The 26,987-nt window shown below is 40.8% G+C and overlaps 1 protein-coding gene across 13 annotated transcripts in view; it reads right to left on the bottom strand.

Annotated features, from left to right (window-relative positions):
• LOC121232867 (A disintegrin and metalloproteinase with thrombospondin motifs 6-like) overlaps nt 1–26,987 on the bottom strand; it is a 185,216-nt gene that overhangs the window by 76,784 nt on the left and 81,445 nt on the right. For 12 of the 13 annotated variants that reach the window (XM_041121341.1, XM_041121348.1, XM_041121343.1 and 9 more), the window contains 2 exons: nt 14,765–14,911; nt 8,469–8,610 (listed from right to left, as the gene is read on the bottom strand). In XM_041121341.1, the coding sequence (XP_040977275.1) occupies nt 8,469–8,610; nt 14,765–14,911 (289 nt within the window). The remainder of the gene's footprint in view (nt 1–8,468; nt 8,611–14,764; nt 14,912–26,987) is intronic. The other variant, XM_041121346.1, reaches the window with a different exon arrangement.

Raw genomic sequence — 26,987 nt, 5'->3', positions numbered from 1 at the left:
CACACGCATGCACATCCACCCACTCCCTCCCACCCACAAACATAAGGTGACCCTGTATGGTAGCCTTTTCTTCATTAGCAGACACAGGATGAAGCTAACATAATTTTTGCCAACCTTAAATTTGTGTGAATAATTTACTGAAACTGAGAGAAAGAAGCATAATCTGAAAATTAATCAATGACCTCAAAGTTGGTCTCCAAATGTGTGGATTTACTAACTACTAATTTGTAAAGCAAACAAGGGAAATTGTTTTAAAAATCCAGGAAACATAAACTGAAGCTGAGGCCTTTCACAAGATCAAGACAAGATAGATGACAACCTGTAACGGTGTATCTTAGGGCTCCATGACTTCAGTTTGGAATTCGGATGCTTGTATTTGCAGTAAATTAAACAAAGCTGAACCCATCTAGAGAAAAAAAACAGCAAATCAAATTATCTTCCTTTTGCCTAAGTGTTATCAATGATGGAGCCTTCTTCTGTTGTGTCATGCAGAGTTACATATAGGCATTTCAAATGATGTAACATCTAAGCATCCTATATCATAATCATCATAAATGGTAACAATACAGCACAATGAAAACTCAGTAATAAGAGCAAAGATCAAATTGCTGTGCTGTTCTTAATGTTTTCAACACTAATGAAAGTCTCCAACAAAAGTTAGCAGTTTGGCCCATAATTAAAAAAAAAAAATAAGATGGGAAATACATTCACAATGCGTATTAAACTATGATAATTTGGGAGTTTCATTTTTTTGTTCATTAAATTTTAAAATGTTAATTAGAATTTTACGTTACTTCAGCATGTTTAATCTGTAATATGCTGCACCCCTTGATGAGCATTTGCTAAAATAGAGCATAAAAATATTTAGCTTGAATTGTAACTTACAAGTCAGACCTGAAAAGCATCAACCTAAAGTATTTTCAGCCCCACTGCTGAAATACTGCTGGCAACACAATTAAAAACTAGAAGGCTGAGTGTAATTATGGGTGAACTTCAGAAGGTTCAAAGTTTAGTTCAGATAAGCACCCAAAAGTTACCATTTTAGTGCTCCACTACCAAATGCTCATTAAGTGGTTGTCATGGTTAACCCCAGCCAGCAACTAAGCACCACACAGCCGCTCGCTCGCTTCCCCCCCACCCAGTGGGATGGGGGAGAGAATCAGAAGGACAAAGGTAAAACTCGTGGGTTGAGATAAGAACAGTTTAATAGGACAGAAAGGAAGAAAATAAAAATAATAATAATAATAATACCAATAACATAAAAATAATAATAAAAAATAATTAGAATATACAAAACAAGTGATGCACAATGCAATTGCTCATCACTCACTGACCAATGCCTAGTTAGTTCCTGAGCAGCAATCCACCCCACCCCCCCGCCAACTCCCCCCAGTTTATATACTAGATGTGATGTCCCATGGTATGGAATACCCCGTTGGCCAGTTTGGGTCAGCTGTCCTGGCTGTGTCCCCTCCCAACTTCTTGTGCCCCTCCAGCCTTCTTGCTGGCTGGGTATGAGAAGCTGAAAAATCCTTGACTTGGTCTAAACATCACTTAGCATTAACTGAAAACATCAGTGTGTGTGATGGGTTGACCCTGGCTGGTTGCCAGGTGCCCACCAAAGCCGTTCTATCACTCCCCCTCCTCAGCTGGACAGGGGAGAGAAAATATAACAAAGAGCTTGTGGGTCGAGATAAGGACAGGAGAGAGATCACTCACCAATTACCGTCACGGGCAAAACAGACTCAACTTGGGGAAAATTAACTCACTTTATTACAAATCAACCAGAGCAGGGTAATGAGAAATAAAACCAAATCTCAGAACACCTTCCCTCCACCCCTCCCTTCTTCCCGGGCACAACTTCACTCCTGGATTCTCTACCAACCCCCCCAGCGGCACAGGGGGACGGGGAATGGGGTTTACGGTCAGTTCATCACACGTTATTTTCTGCCGCTTCATCCTCCTCAGGGGGAGGACTCCTCACACTCTTCCCCTGCTCCAGCGTGGGGTCCCACCCACGGGAGACAGTCCTCCACGAACTTCTCCAATGTGGGTCCTTCCCACGGGCTGCAGTTCTTCACAAACTGCTCCAGCATGGGTCCTTTCCATGGTGTGCAGTCCTTCAGGAGCACACTGCTCCAGCGTGGGTCCCCCATGGGGTCACCAGTCCTGCCAGAAAACCTGCTCCATGGGGTCCTGTCTCCACAGGTCCTGCCAGGACCCTGCTCCAGCGCAGGCTCTCCACAGGGTCACAGCCTCCTTCAGGCACCCACCTGCTCTGGCGTGGGGTCCTCCATGGGGCTGCAGGTGGATATCTGCTCCACCGTGGACCTCCATGGACTGCAGGGGGACAGCCTGCCTCACCATGGTCTTCACCACAGGCTGCAGGGGAATCTCTGCTCCGGCGCCTGGAGCACCTCCTCCCCCTCCTTCTTCATTGAACTTGGTGTCTGCAGGGTTGTTTTCTCTTACATGTTCTCACTCCTCTCTCCGGCTGCCATTTTCCATCTGTCCCAACTTTTTTTCCTTCTTAAAAATGTTATCACAGAGGCGCTACCACTATTGCTGATGGACTTGACCTTGGCCGGCGGCGGGTCCGTCTTAGAGCCGGCTGGTATTGGCTCTCTCTCGAACACAGGGGAAGCTTCCAGCAGCTTCTTACAGAAGCCACCCCTGTAACCCCCCCCGCTACCAAAACCTTGCCACACAAAGCCAATACAGTGTGTTATCAACATTCTTCTCATACTGAACCCAAAACATAACACTATACCAGCTACTAGAAAGAAAATTAACTCTATCCCAGCTGAAACCAGGACACCCAGCAACTTTCTATTAATGGTAATTAAGTTTATGGCCACTCCTCATAATTCATTAAAAGCTTCCTAGAGACAAATAGTTCAAGGGAGCTACTGAAGGCAGCAGGAGGACTCCTTAGCCCAAGAATATATCTTCATCCTGCCTTGTTTGCAAGCAGTAAGTTCATAGCTTGAACTCTATCTGTCTTCCAAAACGCACTAACAAAATATGAATAAAAACTGCTATTTGAGTTTAAAGCTATTTTTGTTGCCAAACTAACTGGAGAACTTAATTGCAAACATAAGACCATGACAAAGAAGAGAGCTACCTGTCATCAGCTAAAATACATTACCTGTTGTGTAAAACTCTAGTGTGAAATACGAATAGATTGGCCCTGCTGATTTCAGTGAAGCCATGTATGCAAAGGAAAGGAAACTTTGTACCCTTATCCCTCTACTCAAAGTATTTACTGACACCAATGATGGTCTTGCATTTTAATGCAAAAAAATATACCAAAGAATTGTTAGGCACTATCTCTGAAATCCATGCTAGCAGCCAACAGCTTCAAAGATGATAAAATGCACCACAGCAGTATCAACCGTATGCATAAAGTATTAACTGCTATTAAAATGTCTGAGGTTTTAACCTCTGTCCTAAAAATGTGGGGACCAGCTCTACAGAAAAGCATTATTTTGAACCACAAAATCTGTAAGTTAGTCAGGCATATTCCAGGTATTATTTAAACTCATAAAACAGAGAAATTCAAAGTCAAGACTGGAATTCTTTCCTGAACTAACCCAGAGACAGACAACAGCCAACTGTTATTAGGCAGATGCTCAAAGGTTAAGGAGGTAAGGAGTCAATGAAAAAAGTTCTCCTTACACTCACCTAAACTAAAGGATTGAAAAAGGTTCTTAACTATCAGGGGAACTGGCATACAAACAGAGCAGAGAAGAACTGAGACACACTTAACAATCAGCAGAAGAGAATTCACACTGCATCACCCTAGAAGATGTAGCATACCCAGTAGCTACATAAATGAGCAGGAGCTAGCACTGCTCCTAACAACCTTAAAATCTCCCACTGCAGTGAATCCAGCAAGATACCTGAAAGCATGTATTGCCTTTAGGAAAAAGCTATGCATCAGTATTATATGGTAAAATTTCCACCATTACAATTTGGCTCACTATAAGTCATAAATCTAATATTTTCCTGAATCTGAAAGTGTAACTTAAAAATGAAATATTTTAAGTAGCTTGAGGCATTGCCTCTCAATTCTTTATTCACAGTATCTATTTCTTCACTTAAATTCTCTAAAATTGCCCCCATATCAGAAATGGTGGAAAGTATAGTACAAAGAATAATGCACATGTAACATGAGAAGGATCACTGTCTACTTGCTAACATGTAGTCTTAGCTTTTTAGCTCAAAGCGCTAAAGCCTCTCTGAATTCTTGTCCGACAATGTGCTGAATGATATAGGGAAATGTGACCAATAGCCACAATACTTTTGCTGGAACAGTTCTGTCCATAAGTGACTAAACAGTTTAAATAGGTCTAGTACTTACAATAGTATCAGTACAACTACCAAAGAGCTCCTTTTAAGGTCAAATTGGCTCCTTGTCAGTAAACACACACAGAGAAAGGCAGATCCTTGCACTCCCTGAAGTACTTTAGTTCTGATGCCTTAATCATTCAAACTCCACTCCAGGTATTTAACTTCAAGTATTGTCGTGGTTTAACCCCAGCCAACAACTAAAGCACCACATAGCCACTCTATCACTCCCCTCCTCAGCTGGACAGGGGAGAGAAAATATAAACAAAGGACTTGTGGGTTGAGATAAGGACAGGGAGAGATCAATCACCAATCACCATCACTGGCAAAACAGACTCAACTTGGGGAAAATTAACTCAATTTATTGCCAATCAAACCAGAGTAGGGTAATGAGAAATAAAACCAAATCTTAAAACACCTTCCCCCCACCCCTCCCTTCTTCCCGGGCACAGCTTCACTCCTGGATTCTCTACCTACCCCCCACAGCGGTGCAGGGGGACGGGGATGGAGGTTACAATCAGTTCATCACACATTGTCTCTGCCACTCCTTCCTTCTCAGGGGCAGGACTCCTCACACTCTTCCCCTGCTCCAGTGTGGGGTCCCTCCCACAGGAGACAGTCCTCCACGAACTTCTCCAGCCTGAGTCCTTCCCACGGGCTGCAGTTCTTCACAAACTGCTCCAGCATGGGTCCTTTCCATGGTGTGCAGTCCTTCAGGAGCACACTGCTCCAGCGTGGGTCCCCCACAGGGTCACCAGTCCTGCCAGAAAACCTGCTCCAACGGGGCTCCTCTCTCCATGGGTCCACAGGTCCTGCCAGGAGCCTGCTCCAGTGCGGGCTTCCCACAGGGTCACAGCCTCCTTCGGGCACCCACCTGCTCCGGCGTGGGGTCCTCCACGGGCTGCAGGTGGATATCTGCTCCACCGTGGACCTCCACGGGCTGCAGGGGGACAGCCTGCCTCACCATGGTCTTCCCCACGGGCTGCAGGGGAATCTCTGCTCTGGCGCCTGGAGCACCTCCTGCCCCTCCTTCTTCACTGACCTTGGTGCCTGCAGGGTTGTTTCTCTTACATGTTCTCACTCCTCTCTCTGGCTGCAATTTCTGTGCCGCAGCAACTTTTCCCCCCTTCTTAAATACGTTATCCCAGAGGCGCTACCACTATCGCCGATTGGTTTGGCCTTGGCCAGCAGCGGGTCCATCTTGGAGCCGGCTGGCATTGGCTCTGTCAGACATAGGTGAAGCTTCTAGCAGCTTCTCACAGAAGCCACCCCTGTAACCCCCCTGCTACCAAAACCTTGCCATGCAAACCCAATAGAAGTATATAAGTGAGAAAGGCTTCAGGTACTTAAATGTGCAAAATTCTCTGCAGGATTAGGACATGATCTATGATCAAAAGCAACAAACAGTTTAAAATAAATATACAGAGCAAATGGATGAGGAACTATGGAAGAAAAGGCAATGAACACAGATTAATATTAAAGATAGATGGTTGAAAGAGGTATTTTTTTCTAAAGGTTAATAAGACACTGTGACAGAATTCCAAAGCTGAAAGAACATGAAGATTTTTCCAAGTTACTTCAAAAACACCAACTATCTCAACAGCAACGTCAGAGCCCAAAGGAGGCTTGTAATTTTTTGGCCTTCGATTTGAGAGTTCAACTGTTTCTCTTGTCATGTTGCGCCATCACAAATCAGTGAAGAACATGAGCAAGAGAAAAAGTCAAGCAATTTTCTCTGAGATTTCCCTTTTGGTTTAGAATTTATTTCCTTCTGGGTCACTAAACCCCATGTTGGAAAACCTGCTCTACCCCTTTTTTACCAGAAACTTCAAATACAAAAGGTCTGAAAGAAGTGCTAGAAAGAAGTTAGTATACAAACTAGGTCCACTGTTAATCGGGGATTTTTACTATGTTTTTCCATCCATAGTTGCACTTGTGTCTGTTAGAGTAAGATCAATGAACTACTAATGGCATATTGATGTGAATAGTACATCAAATAGGAATATCCAGAGCACTGACTGTTTGCTTTTGATAATGGAAGAGTTGAGCAGAGTATTCAACATAGCTTTTCCTGGTATTTAGATCTAGTTCCGCTACTCAGTTCTAAAAACCCTTTTATATATGAATAGGTCTTTCTTTCGTGAATATTTTCCATCATCTGCACTATCAGCTTGCAAAGATTATTTTTTTCCTTTCAAAATTATCACTTGAAATCTGTACAATCATAATCATCATGATTGCATTTTCAGAGCATTATGGCCATGGCAGATAGTATTTTTAAATGTAAATGCTATTTTAAATGCATATAATTTCTTAGAGTGGATATTACCAGGCTTTTACAATAACCTGTTATATTAATAAATGCAGTCTGAATCCTATTATGAAAAATAAGGGTTTTTTTTCAGAAACACTTACAAGTTATGCTCACATTGATGGCACACTGACGGAACACAATACACTGTACCACTTCAGAGGACTGGTAATGTCACATGAAGACATAACTTCCTTTAACTATTGCCTCAATTAAGCATCAACCTCTTTTCTGTAACTGTAAGGGAATCCCAACAAAAACTTCAAAACAAAAAAAAAAAAAAGCAAGCAGAAGGCAGAAAGCCAAGATTACCTACACATCTTCATTACATCCAATTGTTTGTGGTTTAGAAACTGGCTTAAGAACAGAAGGTGTACTGTGCAGCGTGATCATCATAACAATGATTACATAGTTTAAGAGTGTTTGAAGAGGAAAAAAAAACCCACAAACCCCAAATATATGTGGAAAAGCCAGGTTTTGCACATTATTAACTTTCCAGTTTAATTTAAAATGCAGTATACCTCCAAAGGCTGTGCTATAAATCATGGATTAAATACCTGCAGATTTCCTTAGTCTGAAAATAAAAGAGGGCGTGTGGTGAGAATTTGTAAGAAAAAAGAAAAAAAAAAAAAAGGTATGACTTAGATGTAGTGACAGGAAACAGGGCCCTTAAAGAACAGTGGTGGGAAGTGAGAACTTAAAGAGGAACAATAAAGGCCAAAAGAGGTTTGATGAGGGATCAGGAGTAGAAGATCCAGTGAGCTAGTCAGCCAGCTACATACAGCTTTTAAATCCTTTGCACAATGCGATCTGCCAAAGAGGCATCCCACGAATAATATTGTATTTATCACCCCCAGGGATATTAAAAATGGACTTTCTTTGTAGCTAGCCTTTAAAGAAGTAAATGGAGTATAAATCCACTGATTACACTGTTTTATTTGAATAATCTAAAAATTAAACTATTATTAAAACTATTTACTTTTAAACCACTAGGTATGTTTTTCAGGTTTATTTAATTTAGTCTCAGCTGATTATTTGATAACAAGCACAGCAGAATGCATCCTTTTACTACGTACTTTGGGCTGCAAGATTTTAAGCAAATATTTATAAATTTATTGCATAATGGCCTAAATGTGCAGGTTTTTATTGCTACTGTAAATTTATTTACCTTAATTATTGCGCACTGGTACTTGCAGCGAAAGCTTTGCTACTGCTTCGCTATTCAGCATTCTATTCAGCTACCTAGCTTCATGTTCCTCTGTTCCCATAACCAATTATTCATCTTTCTAAAAAGAGATCTGAACAATGTGAGAAACAATAAACTCAATGTCAGCAAAACAAATTAAAAAAAAAACAAACAGACCTGACAAATCAATACAAGTACAAAATTAATTTCAAAATATAGCTTTAAATTGAAAAGTTAAAGCCAACACAATAGATTTCATGTTTCAAGATTAATACAACATGAACCTGATCTCATTTAACTGAAATCAGGGAAAATTCTGTAGTGCACTTTACAAGGAGCAGGATCAAGTGTTCTGGGCTCCTTTTTTTCCCTAAAATTAAAGTATGTTTTCCCCAGCTCATTGCTACCCACACATTTTGGTGTACAGTACACACAAATGACTCAGGCAAAAGATGCAGCATAAGGACTAAAATGTACCCTTTGCTTATGTATGATGGCACTGGACAGTATGCTATGGGAAATCTGTAACCCACTACTGCATCTAACTAAAGATTTATGTTATAAAGGAATATACACAAATGACTAAGCAGAACACTCAGCATAAGGATTAAGACTTCTTACCCCATATTTACATTGGCGGGATGTTGCTCCATACTGGAAGCGACACTGTTCATCAGCATCATACACCTGACCTGGGGCCACAGCTGGATAAAGAAAGTCACGCTTGGGAGGCTCATTATCAAGGCAAGTACCACGGCCCGAACTGTTCAACATAAAGGACCAAATCAATTAGGAATTCTACTGGCTGTAAATCACAGTAATGATATCATGTATCTAGTTCTTAATTTTAACAGCACTGGGTGTGAAACAAATATGATTGCAATAAACAAACAGTAAGATGGTACACCCATAGTAAAAAGAAAAAATAATTAGAGGGAATTAAGAGACTAAAATAATTTTTCATCATTATTTTCCCCAACATTGGACACTTTTAAGATTCAGGTGGACAGGGTGCTGGACCATCTTGTCTAGACCGTGCTTTTGCCAAGAAAGGTTGAACCAGATGATCCTTGAGGTCCCTTCCAACCTGGTATTCTATGATTCTGTGATATTAACAAAAATACTTATTTTAGATTGTGAAATAGATTTCATATACTATCCTTTTTTAAAGTGCGATAATTTCTGAGCCACACAAGACTGATTTTCATTTTTGTTTTAAGATTCCTATTTGTTTTCACTGAAGAATAGCTACATTTGGTCACAGAATGAAAAATAAACAAATTAAGCAAATAAAAGAAATTCAGCTTACAATTCTTAATGACCCTTCTGATCCTTCAAACAGCTAAGTACAATCTTAATAGATATGAGCAGCGCAATTGGTTTATGTAAAACACATTTAAATTTCAATATGACTAAACGTTTATAGGATTAGGACCTTAACATGCATGATTTTCTTCCATTTGAGTGAACAAAATAGTTACAATGCTAAAAATTCTGCAGGATCTTCAAATTTACCTATACTAGGGTGAGTGAAAAAATTTGTATGGATCCAAGGAGCTTTTCTATTGCATTAATAATATTTAGTCTTAAAATTTTCAGGTTAGAAATAAGATCATCATCTTCGAAAACTTTAATATTTTCTTCTTTTCACTGTTTTGTTTGGTGGGTTTGTTTTTGGTTTTTTTTGTTTTGTTTTTTTTTTTTTCAAAATATGCCCATATTCAACCACAGTATTTTAGTGTAGTGGAATAAATAACAAAGAATGCCAAAAGCAGACAGAGTTCTTCTGTTTAGAAAACTTTGTACTTTGCTAAATATAATTATTCAGTTTTATTTAGTCAGTGTGCATAAAAGAGGACAGATGCTTTTTTTACTTTCATTTCACATGTGAATAAGTGAGGATTTTTAAAGAATTCTTATGCCAACACTTTAAATTTTTTTCCAACATTCCTACAAATTTTGCCAGCACTTATGGGTTTTTTTTCCAAATCTTTTCCATGCACCTTGCCAAAGGAACGTAATTTCCCAAGTGAATGTTCTACACTGGTTTTTGGAGATCTCCAAATTCCTAAACTTTTCATCTGCAGACAAAAAAAGAGCAAAAAGCCTCCTTTAACTACACATTTTATGTTCTCATTTTAACCCTATTTTATTCAATCCTTTGAAATACTGTAATAAAGCCTTTGGAAAAACAAGGAAACAAACAACTGCCAACCATTTCAGAAGCAGGCAAACAGCAACTAAGGCAATAAGCCTAAGGTAAATACAGAAAAAAAAAATTTCTATTCAGTTACTAATCCCAATGAATTTAGTGTGATTCACCTGCACATAACACCACCACCCCCCAACTCAGTTGAAATCTACCTTTAAAATATCAACTGTGTGATTCTGGCATAAAAAATAATGTACTTGCCCCCTTATTCCAGGCTTAATTATTGTAAGCATATATATTTTCTAATAGCAGCAGCTGGGAAACTATCATATGTTCTTTTGAATCTAAATATTTCAGTGTTGTATTTTGAGTGTATGAGGAGTACATGTTAATAATACCGATATGAAAATAACTCAAATACAATCTGATTTTTCTGCATTGTCTGGATCAAACTTCAGATAGGAACGTTGCTTAAACAACCAGTGGGAAGTTCAGCATTTGACATCAGCTTGAGTTCATATTGCATATGATGGGAACATTTTCATAGATTTCAATAGTGCAGAGTTTGGTCTGTAAACTGTGATCCTGTAAACTGACAGCCAAGGGCACAGAACTTAAAAACCCTCATTACTTTTGATGACTCTCTCCATAGGCATTTGTAGCCCTGCACGGATTAAATTACAGAATCAGATCTAAATTTAAATTCATTGAACTTGTAAATTAAAGTCTGTACCTACTCTACATGACATATAATTGCAGAAATGTAAATCAAAAACCTCATAGTAAATACAAAAATATGCCTCCTCTGCTCTAATGACAGGATTTTCACCATAATTCAGTCAATCTTTCACTCTAACATAAAGCTTGACAGACAACAGCTATTATGAGCTAGAAGGAATGTTTTTCCCAGGAAAAAAATGGGTTTCCTTGGCCATTTCAAAGCCTATGCTGGCTGGTCATCCTTCTTGGGAATTTTAAATGATCTATTAGTAATACATAGCTTTGCTTTGTCTTTATTCCCATCCTTAAAGCCATATTCACCCTCTATCTGGCCATCCTGCAAAATAAATTGCTTTCCCAACTAGTGCCTGACTGAATTGATACCTTTTAAGTGATACTTAGTGGCTATTCCTCAGTAGCTTCACTCTGGAAAATTTGTTTCTGGGTGTAGTTTTAAGAAAGTCTTGAGGAAGAGAAGGATGAAGGTGAGGCTCTACTTTGAGTGTCACCAGGATGACTTCTGTTTCAAAATGCTTCTGCCTGATGATAAAGGACAGTGTGGTATCTACGCTACAAAATGGCACACAGTGCAAAACTGCTCTAGCAAGTGGTAACCCAAGCTGGTAAACGAGTAAATCCACATTAACCTACCTTACCATATAATACTGTGAACACATAATGAGCTTATAGCAAAATTCATTCCAGCTGCATTATCCTGGTGCCATGAGAGACCTGCCCAAACTTGTACCCAGATCCAAGCCAATTAACCTAAAAGTTGTTGTGGTATGTCATACAGACTCACAGCCTCAGGTTTCTGCTTGGGTATCTGCATTTCATTCCATCATGTTCTATCTTTCTTGTCAGACATAGCTAAATGAATCCTAAACTAACCATACTCATTTAGCACAGAAAAAAACACTTGTCTTCCTTGTTTGTAGTCTACTGGGTCCTGTCCCAGCTGTTTTCCCATTCTTGAGGAAAAATGGAAAGAAAGGGGGCAGAGTCTAATCTGTCTGGAATAAACATCTGCAGACACAGATGCAAGAGCATCTTGAGGCTTTGCCTCTAAAGCTCTAAATCAGCATTTTCCTCCTCTGTTGCTAAGTTGTGAAGAAGTATTAGAAAAGAAATAGGATCATTTTTCCTGTCTGGATGCAGACTGTTCTGCTATTTATAGGAGCAGTCAGGGAACTGCTACTACATGAAACTCGCTATTTTTTCTTTGCTTCTTGCTCACTGATCATTATCTGCAACAGAAAAGCCTCTGCTCTTAAACCTGTTCTGCCTTAAGGAAAGGTGTGAATGGGTAAAAAAGAAGTGATCTAGGCTTCTGACAGCTGTCCTGCAGATACCTGTGTAACTCTATCTTAACAGCTTCCTGCTGCCATTGAGGAGATGACATGAAAAGCTGGGGAGAAAACTAGAAATGAGAAAAAAACCTATAGTTTTACAGGCTATTCTAATTTATGAAATAATAAGACAACTATTTTAAGAAAAAAAGTATCAATTCATTTATAGGATAGTAGAACCACAAATAATAAGAAGCATAGATTTATAATTAACAGATCATGTATGTTATTTAACACAGTATCTTATACAGTTGGACAATCTATTCATAATTGCAATGCGTAAAATAATGTTTATCCAAGGTGGCTTTGAAAAAAATATGATCTACATTCCAGGTTACAAAAATACAGCTAAAATATTATAAAAGATAATTTATTACTGGAGATGCTATTTCTAGGGTTTTTTTTAGTTCATCTAGTCACCTAGTATCTTCAGTAATGATTTTTTAATGAAATTCACAGACCTTAGTAATTCAAGTAGAGTTGCAAACACTGGCAATGATAAAGACGTTTCTCAAAAAACCTGAAGAGATTAGAACTATGGGAACAGATTCACCAGAGTACTATTCTGGCTTTATGCTAGTGTAACTACAATTTCACTGGCACCTCACAGACTTAAAAACAAAACTTAAACAGTGAATCAAACCTAGGGAATGGAGAAGAATAATGGAGATGCTAACAGTAAATAATAAAATATTTTTTAAAACATTTAAACATAAAGTAGAGGAGGCACAAGCTAAACATGTTTTTTAACTGGCAGTAAAAATTTGAAAGATCACTGTATACGCATCAAGTAAAGAAACAAGAAAGTCTATTCAGGCTGAAATTTAAAACTGCGGGAACATTATGAACGGATGTTCAGCTCTTATTACATTTGCAGCATTACACAAGCCACAGAATTTTACCACATTTCTTTCTCTAAAACCATAAATAAGAAACTACTTCTTAGCTATCTGTTGAATTATGTCTTCATCAATAGACAACATATTGCCAGGACAATTATGGGATCAAAATGGAGTTCAGAGGAGAGCAACAAATAGAAGTAAGATGAGACAGAGAATAGCAGAACTGTAACAGTAAGAAACAAACCCCCAAATGCCACAAGAAAATACCTGAACTGTAAGCTTACAGTCAGAACTACTAAGCTGTGAAATTATCTCTCAGAAGAGATGCGAAAACGGTACTCTCTGTCATAGTTAAAACTAGGCTGCACGACATACTAGAAAGACTACTAACGGGAACAGTGTTGAATTAACAGAAATGATTGGTAATGATAAAACAAAACTAGCCTGTATATATTTTTATAATGGTAGTGTTAAATGAATACATACATACATCTCCTGAGAAAATCAATTTATATTGTGAGAAATCTGTATCACACATATAGGTAAGGATGACTTATGCACTGTTTTTTAGTTTAGACACTCATCTTAAACACTCCAGTACATAAAATTTGGTAGGTGCACACTTCAGTGGGGCGATACTAAATGCCTTAACCTCATACAGTAATTGAAGAGAAGTTTTTTCCTCTGAACAGCACCTAACACCAACATTAAACATCTGTCTCTGCCCACTGACTCTATAGGGAGCCCAGACACCTCTTCAGACCAATTCAGTGATCCTGTACATTGTGTGGGAAGCTGCATTTGAACCAACCTAAAGAAAGTTTATCGGTCTGGATGGGTCCCTTCAGGTAAGATTCAGAATACAGCACCTTATTCTGAGGTTAGATCCCTGAAAGAGGAGAAGCTCTTTTGGTTCTTAGTAGTCTCATGGTTAGACCACTTGACTGGTTTAAGTCCATCTCCTAAAACACAGTATCTGAATTATTGAACAACCTTTACTTCTTAAAGGAATGATTGCACTGATGACACTGAACCTACGAACCAACTGCCATTTGCTCCCATAAAGCCCGTCTTACACACATTTTTAAAAATCCTCTTATTAATCTGTTCTCAGTGAACTCACAGTTCTGTGTTTCTCTTCCACAATTTAAAACGCATACAAAGGCTTCATTACGCATCATACATACCAATGTATACATTGATACGAGCACATTTTTGAAACTAACATATTTTGACTATTTTAATTTTTTCATACAGAAGTAAAATTTCAGGTAGCAATCTACTTCTGGATAAAAATCACCACAGAAGTATAGGTTAGCACAATTTTAAGGTATTAATATAAAGATCTACACCATCCTCTCCTATAATCTTTATATTCTCACCAATGGTACCAAAGAACATTGATAGATAAAAAACAACACAAGACTGCATGAAAAAAATCTGGAGAATGAAATGTACAAGCAACAGGGCTACAGCCTTGTTCCCTTCATTAGATTCCCTCGCATTATGCACTTATTTAAAAAAAAAATAATTCCCATCATTCATAGACAAATTCCACCCTTCTCTATTTCTCACCCTCAGAGTAATAAAATAACAAGATATGATCAGCACTTCAAAATGTTTTGAATACATTAAAAAGGAGAACTGTAAGGTGGGGAATGGAGCAGAAGAAGCTTTTGCCATTACATAGAAAAAGTGCTCTACACAATAAAAATCTTAAGTGACTTGCTATACTTCCCTCTGTCCGTTCTAAAAATTTAAACCATCAGAACAGGTCACTGTATCTCTACTATTTATCCTGAAAGGTGTCAAGTTTTTGTAACAAATCATTATTTTTCTTGAGAGATTACTTACTCTAAAAAACTGGTGATGTAATCCCGACTGCAGGCTGACCAAGAGAAAGGGTTGGTGTTTGCTGTAATATGAGCTGCCATTAGCTTTGCTGCTTCATGACCCTTGGTCCCACAGGAATTTCCAATCCCATCATGATTCATACCAAAACTGCCCAAAAGAGCAGAAAAACAACCCATTACTTTTCTACAGCATCAGACATCTCTTAAAACTTAACGTGATTTTTTACAGAAATCATGCTCGGACCTAAAAGAACATAGTACAGAGAAGTTTAAGTGGAGAATTAGGATCAGTTAAGTTCTGTTTAGTTTATTCACATCTCAGAATACTGCACAATTACATAACTTATGTTTCTCCCACAGACTTCTGAAAGCATTTTACTTACTTTCTGAAGCTTTTAAAGAAAATTTAACAATATTCTTGCAAGATAAATACAGAGCACTCAGTCCTTATTTAGGTATTGTACCTGGATAAGGAATACACATTGTGGCACTGACACTTGGATTCGTAAACAGGGACAAACAGAGAATAGGTGATGTTGCTGTAACAGTACAGTATAGGCACACAACAGCCAATGATAATTCAAGCAGAACATGGGTTTTGCAATTCCCAGGGCCATGCTGCATGCGTACTCCCTCTCTGTATCCACTCACACAGTGACTTGGAGCCTTTCTATTAGAGCTCTGCTTTGTCTTGGAACTTCAGAATGGAGACTAAAAATCAGCAGAAAATACAGTAAGAAACCTCTGGGTGGCACCTGGCCAACACAGCTTTCCAGGCAACAAACTAATTTTCAGCAAGGATGATATGACTCCAGAAAAAGAAATATGGCAAAAGAATCCTTACGCCCTAGAAATCCTGCGCTACTGAAATACACCCTTGGAGCTATAGATCATCAACATAACCATCAAATTAAAACTAGATGTTAACTCACAGAAACTCTATTTGTAAAGACTTTCATTATATGTATAAAACTATCTTTAGTTAAATTATTACTGTTATTCCTAAACAATAAACAAGGTATACCTGACCGGCCTGACATAAATGAAGCACGTGAAGAAAATATGGAAAACAACAACCTTTCTTAATAGTATACACTTTTTAAAAACTCCATTTTCTTATCCTGCCTTTGATTAATTTCCTCTCAGTCACTCGGGGGGGGGGTGTGTGTGAAACTTCTTTCTTTAAATATTAACCTTTGGTCAAATTTGTTCCTTCTTCTCAAACGTGGCACAAGTCTTATGAAATCTGAGGAACAGGTAGTGAGACACATAGGAGCCTTTCTAACCATGGGACAGAGATGTAGTCAAAGAGAATGCCATAACTGAGCTTCTGCACACTCAAAGCAGCAAAATTGTCACTTCTTTATGTGTCATTTAAGACATCAGTCTTTGGAGCCTTCTGTATTACCAATACTAAAAAGACTGACCTCCCGATTTTTTACTCATCATTCAGGAACATAGATGTGTTGAGGCACTCTGTTTTGATTTTCTAGAAACTTTTAGGACTGCCTGCCTGTCCTGGTTTCAGCTGGGATAGAGTTAATTTTCTTTCTAGTAGCTGGTATAGTGTTATGTCTTGGATTCAGTATGAGAAGAATGTTGATAACACACTGATGTTTTCAGTCATTGCTAAGTAGTGTTTAGACTAAGTCAAGGATTTTTCAGCTTCTCATGCCCAGCCAGCAAGAAGGCTGGAGGGACACAAGAAGTTGGGAGGGGACACAGCCAGGACAGCTGACCCAAACTCACCAAAGGGGTATTCCATACCATGTGACATCATGCCTAGTATATAAACTGGGGGAGTTGGCCTGGGGGGGGGATCACTGCTCGGGAACTAACTGGGCATCGGTCAGCGAGTGGTGAGCAATTGCATTGTGCATCAATCGTTTTGTATATTCCAATCCTTTTATTATTATTATTATTGTCATTTTATTAGTGTTATCATTATCATTACTAGTTTCTTCTTTTCTGTTCCTTTAAACTGTTCTTATCTCAACACACAAGTTTTACTTGTTTTTTCCCGATTCTCTCCCCCATCCCACTGGGTGGGGGGAAGTGAGTGAGCAGCTGTGTGGTGCTTAGTTGCTGGCTGGAGCTAAAACACGACACTCCATTTTGGTGCCCAACGTGGGGCTCGAAGGATTGAGATAATGACAGATCAGAGCGTGTTAAAACGAACTTGTTACAAGCATTCATTATTTTAGTTTAATAGTCGCTGGTCACAATGTTGATTTATGGGCTCTTAGAGTTGTGGTGCTCCTTTTTAGAGTTCTGTTATGTGTCACCTCACTTGCTGTATGTAGTCCCTGTGCTGCTGCTTATCATCTGTGGGAGGTGGATTAAGATTTTGCTTTGATGTATTATGTAACACTAGCTTTTGGTACGATAAAATTATCAGTCATGGGACTAATCCAGTATTTGCACTCAGCATTGCCGTCACCTCTATACTTAGGGAGCCATGTGCAGGAAAATATTAACAACTACACCCTTTACCTTTGCTCCTTGGAGAGCCAATCTATGGGAGAGACACCGTTCCTCCCCTTTCCCTTCTCCTCCAGTCTAATTACAATGGCGTTCGAGACACTTGAAAAATTTTAACATCCTTGGGATGCTGAAATCAGCCTGGTCCTATTGCTAGGAACTGGCATATTCCTGAATGTAGTTCAGGTCTTGTTTAGGGTTAAACAACTGTTTAATAAGATCACCCAGAGATCTGCCCTGAGGCTGGATAATTATGAGTGGCTGGGTGTGTGGGGTAGTATGGGCAAGTACCTAGGATGGTGGGCACCTCCAATGGTTTGGAAATTAACCTCTGAACAGCTGCAGAATCCTGAAAAACTAGAAGAATATTTGGAAAAAGTATGCTGTCACCCGGACAATTCCAGGCAGACAAAAATTACTGCAACGTGCTGGGGCCTGGCCCATGCCTGTCAATCCCTGTTCAACACCACTCAGTACCCTCAAGGGGAAGAGAAGATGTCTGGATCTAACAACAAGGCGACAGGCACTGCGGCCCCTCCAACCCCCGCAACAGGCACTGCAGCTGAACCAGAGAACCAACCCGCACCAGTATCAGTTGCCCCCATACACAAGAAGAAATAGACAAAAAAATCAGTTCACTTAGCGAACGATGAAGATGAGCCAGGGTCATCACGGGAACAGGAGGAAGAGGCAGAACCAGAGGTAATCAATCACCCGATCCTTATCCTTCAGTGAGCTGCAGGATATGCAAAAATATTTCAGCCGTCGTCCAGGTGAGCACATTATCACCTGGCTGCTCTGATGCTGGGACAATGGGGCTAGCAGCCTGGAATTAGAAGGTAGGGAAGCCAAGCAGCTGGGATCACTTGCCAGATAAGGTGGCATTGACAAGGCAATTGGGAAAGGGGCACAAGCCATCAGCCTCTGGAGGTGATTCCTGTCAAGCGTGAAGGAAAGGTACCCCTTTGAGGAAGATGTTATATGTCAACCAGGCAAGTGGACCACCATGGAAAAAGGTATCCAATATCTGAGGGAATTAGCCGTGCTAGAGACAATTTATTATGACCCGGACAACCCACAATTACCCAAGGATCCAGACAAAGTCCAATGCACACGACCCATGTGGCAGAAGTTTGTACGGAGCACACCATCATCCTATGCCAACACACTGGCGATAATGACCTGGAAAGACGAAGAGGCACCGACAGTGGATGAAGTGGCTCGACAACTCTGGCAATACGAAGAAAATCTCTCCTCCTCCCTACAAGCCTGCATTTCAGCTGTGGAGAAGCTGTCCCAGGATGTCCAGCAATTCAAAGAGGATATGTCCTACTCCCCACCTGTAAGGACCAATGTCTCAGCTATTAGGAGTGAGCATTCCTCTGCTCGAGAGACAGAAGGTACACACCACGAGGTGCCCTGTGGTTTTACCTGCATGACCACAAAGAGGACATGAGGAAATGGGTTGGAAAACCTACCTTGGTCCTAAATGCACAGGTATGTGAGTTGCGAGGAAGAACCACCACCAAAGGGGATTCTACCAGGAAAAATGCTGCTCCAGTTTCCAAACAGAGTAGAAGGGCTGATCTTATTTCTGATCCTCCTGAAGGGACTTCTGAGCCAATTTTACGAGAAGTGAATACCGGATACTCTGACCAGAATTAGAGGGGCCCTGCCTCCAGCCAGGTGGAGGAAAGGGATAACCGGGTCTATTGGACTGTGTGGATTTGATGGCCTGGCATGTTAGACCCACAGGAGTATAAGGCTTTAGTAGACACCGGCGCACAGTGTACTCTAATGCCATCAAGTTATAAAGGGGCAGAACCCATTTGTATTTCTGGTGTGACAGGGGGATCCCAAGAGTTAACTGTATTGGAAGCTGAAGTAAGCCTAACTGGGAATGAATGGCAGAAACACCCCATTGTGACTGGTCCAGAGGCTCCGTGCAGCCTTGGCATAGACTATCTCAGGAGAGGGTATTTTAAGGACCCAAAGGGGTATCGATGGGCTTTTGGTATAGCTGCTTTGGAGATGGAGGGCACTGAACAGCTGTCTACCCTGCCTGGTCTCTCTCAAGACTGTGGGGTCGCTGAGGGTTGAAGAACAACAAGTGCAATTGCTACCACAACGGTGCACTGGTGGCAATATCGCACCAACCGAGACTCCCTGATTCCCATCCATAAGCTGATTTGCCAATTGGAGAGCCAAGGGGTGATCAGCAAAACTCACTCACCCTTTAATAGTCCCATATGGCCAGTGCAAAAGTCTAATGGGGAGTGGAGACTAACAGTTGACTATCATGGCCTGAATGAAGTTACGCCACCGCTGAGTGCTGCTGTGCCAGATATGCTTGAACTTCAATACGAACTAGAGTCAAAGGCAGCCAAGTGGTATGCCACAATTGACATTGCTAATGCGTTTTTTTCAATCCCTCTGGCAGCAGAGTGCCGTCCACAGTTTGCTTTCACTTGGAGGGGTGTCCAGTACACTTGGAATCGATTGCCCCAGGGGTGGAAGCACAGCCCCACCATTTGCCATGGACTAATCCAAACTGCACTGGAGAAGGGTGAAGGTCCGGAACATCTGCAATACATTGATGACATCATCATATGGGCAACATGGCAGAAGTCTTTGAGAAAGGGAAGAAAATAATCCAAATCCTTCTGAAAGCCGGTTTTGCCATAAAAGAAAGTAAGGTCAAGGGACCTGCACAGGAGATCCAGTTCTTAGGAGTGAAATGGCAAGATGGACGTTGTCAGATCCCAATGGATGTGATCAACAAAATAGCAGCTATGTCTCCACCGACTAATAAAAAGGAAACAAGGCCTTCTTAGGTGTCGTGGGTTTTTGGAGAACGCATATACCAAATTACATTATGATTGTAAGCCCTCTCTATCAAGTGACCCAGAAGAAGAACAATTTTAAAGGGGGCCCTGAGCAACAAGCCTTTGAACAAATTAAACGGGAGATTGTTCATGCAGTAGCTCTTGGACCAGTCCGGGCAGGACAAGATGTTAAAAATGTGCTCTATACTGCAGCTGGGGAGAATGGCCCTACCTGGAGCCTCTGGCAGAAAGCACCTGGGGAGACCCGAGGCTGACCCCTGGGGTTTTGGAGTCGGGGATACAGAGGATCCGAGGCTCGCTATACTCCAACTGAAAAAGAGATATTGGCAGCATATGAAGGAGTTCGAGCTGCCTCAGAAGTGGTTGGTACTGAAACACAGCTCCTCCTAGCACCCCGACTGCCAGTGCTGGGCTGGATGTTCAAAGGGAGGGTCTCCTCTACACATCATGCAACTGATGCCATGTGGAGTAAGTGGGTCACACTGATCACACAACGAGCTCGCATAGGAAACCCCAGTCACCCAGGAATTTTAGAAGTGATCACGGACTGGCTAGAAGGCAAAGATTTTGGAATGTCACCAGAGGAGGAGGTGACACGGGCTGAAGAGGCCCCACTGTACAATAAACTGCCAGAAAATGAGAGGCAATATGCTCTGTTCACTGACGGGTCCTGTCGCATTCTGGGAAAACATCGGAGGTGGAAGGCTGCTGTATGGAGTCCTACACGACAAGTCGCAGAAACTGCTGAAGGAGAAGGTGAATTGAGTCAGTTTGCAGAGGTGAAAGCCATCCAGCTAGCATTAGACATTGCTGAAAGAGAAAAGTGGCCAGTGCTCTATCTCTGTACTGACTCATGGATGGTGGCAAATGCCCTGTGGGGGTGGTTACAGCAATGGAAGCAGAGCAACTGGCAGCGCAGAGGAAAACCCATTTGGGCTGCACACTGTGGCAAGATATTGCGTCCCGGCTAGAGAATCTGGTTGTAAAAGTACGTCATGTAGATGCTCACATACCCAAGAGTTGGGCCACTGAAGAACATCAAAACAACCAGCAGGTGGATCAGGCTGCCAAGATTGGAGTGTCTCAGGTGGACCTGGACTGGCAACATAAGGGTGAGCTAGTTATGGCTTGGTGGGCCCATGATACCTCAGGCCATCAGGGAAGAGATGCAACATATAGATGGGCCCATGATCGAGGGGTGGACTTGACCATGGACACTGTCGCGCAGGTTATCCATGAACGTGAAACATGTGCTGCAATTAAGCAAGCCAAGCGGTTAAAGCCCCTGTGGTATGGAGGACGATGGCTGAAATATAAATATGGGGAAGCCTGGCAGATTGACTATATCACACTCCCACAAACCCGCCAATGCAAGCGCCATGTGCTTACAATGGTGGAAGCAACCACCGGATGGCTGGAAACATATTCTGTGCCCCATGCCACCGCCCGGAACACTATCCTGGGCCTTGAAAAGCAGGTCTTGTGGCAACATGGCCCCCCAGAAAGAATTGAGTCAGACAACGGGACTCATTTCTGAAACAACCTCATAGACACCTGGGCCAAAGAGCATGGCATTGAGTGGGTGTATCACATCCCCTATCATGCACCAGCCTCCGGGAAAATTGAGCGATACAATGGACTGTTAAAGACTACATTGAGAGCAATGGGGGGTGGAACCTTCAAACATTGGGATACACATTTAGCAAAAGCCACCTGGTTAGTCAACACCAGAGGATCTGCCGATTGCGGTGGCCCTGCCCAGTCAGAACTTTTACATACTGTAGAAGGGGATAAAGTCCCTGTGGTGCACATAACAAATATGTTAGGGAAGACAGTCTGGGTTACTCCTGCCTCAGGCAGAGGTAAACCCATTCGTGGGATTGCTTTTGCTCAAGGGCCTGGGTGCACTTGGTGGGTGATGGGAATGGATGGGGAAGTCCGACATGTGCCTCAAGGGATTTTGATTTTAGGTGAGAAGAGACAGAAGAAAACTACATGATGTTAGTTGCTATATAACCCTGCCACTGTATGTTATCATTAAATAATTGTTATATGCTATATCCATGGTATTACAGTAAGAATCACTTAGATCAAGCAAGAATGAACTGTGATAAAACTGAGCAAAGTGCAGTAGTGATGGAACCAGAACTGCCTTCAGCATGCAACAATCCAACATTACACACCATCCTCCTGATGCGCCCAACGTCACCCGCGTGCCACATCGCATTGAAGCCTGATCTTGCTCTGCCGACTGAGAGGACTTTGCACCATCCCTTCTGCCCAAAAAGACTGGTATGACAGATGGAGCCCAAAGTCAGGGTCTAAATGAACTCAACGAACATTTTATAAACATGGCCCATACACTAAGGGAATGATATCTGTGTGTGTATACATATGTATATATCTGTATCTCAAAGGACGGAAAAGGTGATGCTGACAGATTAGGATGTATTGGAAAGTATGGGACCTCAGCATGACGTCAATGGTATAGAATAAGGGGTGGATATCGTCCTGGTTTCAGCTGGGATAGAGTTAATTTTCTGTCTAGTAGCTGGTATAGTGCTATGTTTTGAGTTCAGTATGAGAACAATGTTGATAACACACTGATGTTTTCAGTTGTTGCTAAGTAATGTTTAGTCTCAAGTCAAGTCTCAAGTCAATTTTTCAGCTTCTCATGCCCAGCCAGCAAGAAGGCTGGAGGGGCACAAGAAGTTGGGAGGGGACACAGCCAGGACAGCTGACCCAAAGTGGCCAACGGGGTATTCCATACCATGTGACGTCATGCCAGGTATATAAATTGGGGGAGTTGGCCTGGGGGGTGGATTGCTGCACGGGAACTAACTGGATGTCAGTTGGCGAGTGGTGAGCAATTGCATTGTACATCACTTGTTTTGTATATTCCAATCCTTTTATTATTATTACTGTCATTTTATTAGTGTTATCATTACCATTATTAGTTTCTTCTTCTCTGTTCTATTAAACTGTTCTTAACCCACGAGTTCTACCTTTTTCCTTCCGATTCTCTCCCCCATCCCACTGGGTGGGGGGGAAGTGAGCGAGCGGCTGCGTGGTGCTTAGTTGCTGGCTGGGGTTAAACCACAACACATACACAAATGCCCTTTTCTATAAAGGGAGTAATTCATAGAGATTAGTAAAAACTAAGGTTTTCAATTTTAAGAAATTGTACAGAGGGAATTCAAAAGGAAATGTTTCTATTTGAAGTACTACTAATTCCAGGAAATGATGGCAGTTGAGAACTAGGTGAATAAAGTACTTTTTTTCATTGTAAAATTCTGGTTCAGTTTGTTGCATTGGACATCTAAGTTCTTCCCTCCCAAAATATATATTGGTATTGAAGACTGATTGTAATAATTAACACTGGTCTGAAAAGTTTCATTATAGCACATACGGTGCTCACATGGGTATTTTTAAAGCTGTATTTTTTATATGCAAGGAGGATTCTTCATTTGATGATATAATAATCTAAGATGTCAGTCAGACCTTTCCCATGTGTGATATAGCATCTGTCTTTCTGCATTTATGAGTTACCATACACTGAACTAGATGCATGCAGGCATTGCTACGGACTAGGTATTCCACAGGGAGCCATCCTATAGGCTTTGCTGATGTATCTGAAATGACAGCAGTTATTTTTGTGAGGCAGCCAGGATGCTTCTGTCCTTATTTATTATCCAAACACTTAAGATTCAGAGAAGACAGATCCAAACCAATCTGAATGCTCCCCAGTACTGCTCACTGGGGTTTAGTTTGTATACCATGTACTTTTACAGCACTGAAGTAATCTGAAATGTGATACTCAAGTGAACTGTTTTTTCCTCACTTGTTAACAATCAATTAGCTCCACTTTCCAACCGTAGTACTAATGATCTGCATATCAAACCATTTCCTAGCTTTCTTGGGGTTTGGAATGTTCAGAACTGCAGAGGACACTAATTTTTTTTTTCTCTAAATACAACAGTGTATGTTCATTTTTTTAGTCACATACAGATTCATGAGTTATATGGAGAATTTGGACTAATTCTTTGAAAGCACGGGCTCTTACTTTGCTCTGCCACTTGTTTAACAGCATAAGGAAGAAAGAAGCATACCAGAGACTGAGAATCTTGAGTCAGGCGAGGCAACAAAGTTACAGGAACACAAGCAAGAGAAATACTGTAAAATCAACCACTTGATCTTCTTGTCCATTATCAGAGGCTCATTTACAGCTACATAGCTACATTTAACTCTTTGGGAAAAAATATACATTTCTTTCTAAGAGAGAAAAGAAACTTTAACCTGAAGAAGTTTTATTATACTAATTATTTGCACTAGAAAAGACAAAATAAACATACATACTAAGAGTGAAATGGGTCATCTTCAAGCTAAGTATCTTGACCAAGGTACATTGCTACAACTTCCTCCAGTGCCTCAGCATGTTAGTTAGACACACTGCTCTCACAACATACATGGAGAATGCAGCAAAGGGCAGAGAAGGGTCATAAAGTGCACCAGTGAAGAATACTTTAAAAATATCTAACAGTGAACCTCTGCTACACAGAGTAGAAGATGGAAGGCATGCTTGAACCAGTATTCTTGTACTAGATATAAGACCTAAAGGGCATGAATTATAATTTGCTTGTAAAAACTGCCAGTTTATTTGCTTAGATAAGATATATCAACTTTTTCATAAACTTTGTATTTTTTTAGTGTTGTACTTATTCCCAAAATGATTAAAAAAAGTCATTTAAATCTATATATGTATTTCACAGAGCTTAGAATGTCTCCTTACAGACTACATTGAAAAAATAAGAAAATTTGAGACAGCTTCACTGTATCTGTAAATGTTACTATAGCTTTAAATTGCCTTTTCTTAGTGACATTTGAACGTGTACAAGGAGGGAAGAGAAGGAAAACTCGCATGTTTCAGCATTATTTTGTTCAACAAAAAGAGCGTGAATTTGCACAAAATACGCTATTAAAGAATAAAAGAATTTTTTTTCTCCTACAATACCAGAGCTATGAACTACATGTAACTCAAAGCACAATTTCTGTGTGGACATACATGGTAATGTTCTTAATTATTCTCATGCCTACTATCAGTGTAATATTTATGAATTGATATGATGTTATGGTAAATTTTTGGAGAAGATACAATCTTCATGTTTTTATAGCAATAGAAGGTCAGCACTTTTTTTTTTTTTTTACACTGTATCCCCATATCATGTCATGAGAGAAAGTTCTCCCCTCCCTCTCTACATTGGCGGCGGGTCACAAGCGGTGTTCCCCAGGGCTCGGTGTTGGGCCCTGTTCTGTTTAATATCTTTATCAATGACTTGGATGAGGGGATTGAGTGCACCCTCAGTAAGTTTGCGGATGACACCAAGTTGGGAGGCAGGGTCGATCTGCTCGAGGGTAGGAAGGCTCTACAGAGGGATCTGGACAGGCTGGATCGATGGGCCAAGGCCAATTGTATAAAGTTCAACAAGGCCAAGTGCCGGGTCCTGCACTTGGGTCACGGCAACCCCATGCAGCGCTACAGGCTTGGGGAAGAGCGGCTGGAAAGCTGCCCGGCAGAGAAAGACCTGGGGGTGCTGGTTGACAGCTGGCTGAATATGAGCCAGCAGTGTGCCCAGGTGGCCAAGAAGGCCAATGGCATCCTGGCCTGTACCAGAAATAGTGTGGCCAGCAGGAGCAGGAAAGTGATTGTTCCCCTGTACTCGGCACTGGTGAGGCTGCACCTTGAGTACTGTGTTCAGTTTTGGGCCCCTCACTACAGGAAAGACATTGAGGTGCTGGAACGTGTCCAGAGAAGGGCAACGAAGCTGGTGAGGGGCCTGGAGCACAAGTCTTATGAGGAGCAACTGAGGGAGCTGGGGCTGTTTAGTCTGGAGAAGAGGAGGCTGAGGGGAGACCTTATTGCTCTCTACAACTACCTGAAGGGGGGTTGTAGTGAGGTGGGTGTTGGTCTCTTCTGTCAGGTGGCTGGTGATAGGACAGGAGGAAATGGCCTCAAGTTGCAGCAAGGGAGGTTTAGGTTGGATATTAGGAAAAATTTCTTTACTGAGAGGGTTGTCAGGCATTGGAACAGGCTGCCCAGGGAAGTGGTTGAGTCACCATCCCTGGAGGTGTTCAAAAAGCGTGTAGACAAGGTACTCCAGAACATGGTTTAGTGGGCATGGTTAATGGTTGGACTTGATGATCTTGAAGGTCTTTTCCAACCTAAATGATTCTATGATACATGGAAGACCTCCATATATTTCTAGCCAATGTTATAAAAGTATTGGTTATAGCTTCGTAACAGCACACAAATTGCAACTCACCCTTAAATGACATTACAAATAAAAGAAAAAAAGAATAAAAAAAGTATGGTCTTGAAAAATCCATTTATTTTAATTTAGGATCACAAACATTGATAGCATTTATTGAAACTACCTCATATTGCATTATTCTCCTCAAGGGAGGGATCAAGTTACTTTACTTTCTATTTCGATGTCTTAATGTGGATTTTAACCTTAACTGCTGATTTCCTGCATTTAGAGATTATTATATAGTTTGGAGCATCCCTAATCCTTTATTCTGAAGTAATGCAGAATTTAAAACTTTGACTTTGGTGAAACATATTACTGCCCTGAAAACTTCGGAAACAAACTAATTCAATAATGGTAGCTTTATAACAAGCATAACTGACATGAAATTAAACATAATTTCAGCATACTTTTATGATAACTTTTTTCCCCATTTAATTCCTAAGCATCATTCTTCTCTGAGTTATGACTGATGATCAAACACCCCATCAAATACAATTTTTATATATTAGCATAAGTTAGTATTAAGTAACATATGAAGCTCTTAAAAAACACAGCAAATTCTAATTTACTAAAAAAAATGCAGTCTATT

This window comes from Aquila chrysaetos (assembly GCF_900496995.4).
Source record: "Aquila chrysaetos chrysaetos chromosome W unlocalized genomic scaffold, bAquChr1.4 W_unloc_1, whole genome shotgun sequence".
Lineage (NCBI taxonomy): Eukaryota > Metazoa > Chordata > Aves > Accipitriformes > Accipitridae > Aquila > Aquila chrysaetos.
The sequence above is the reverse complement of the archived record's forward strand: the minus strand, read 5'-3'. Positions and strand labels throughout refer to the sequence as shown.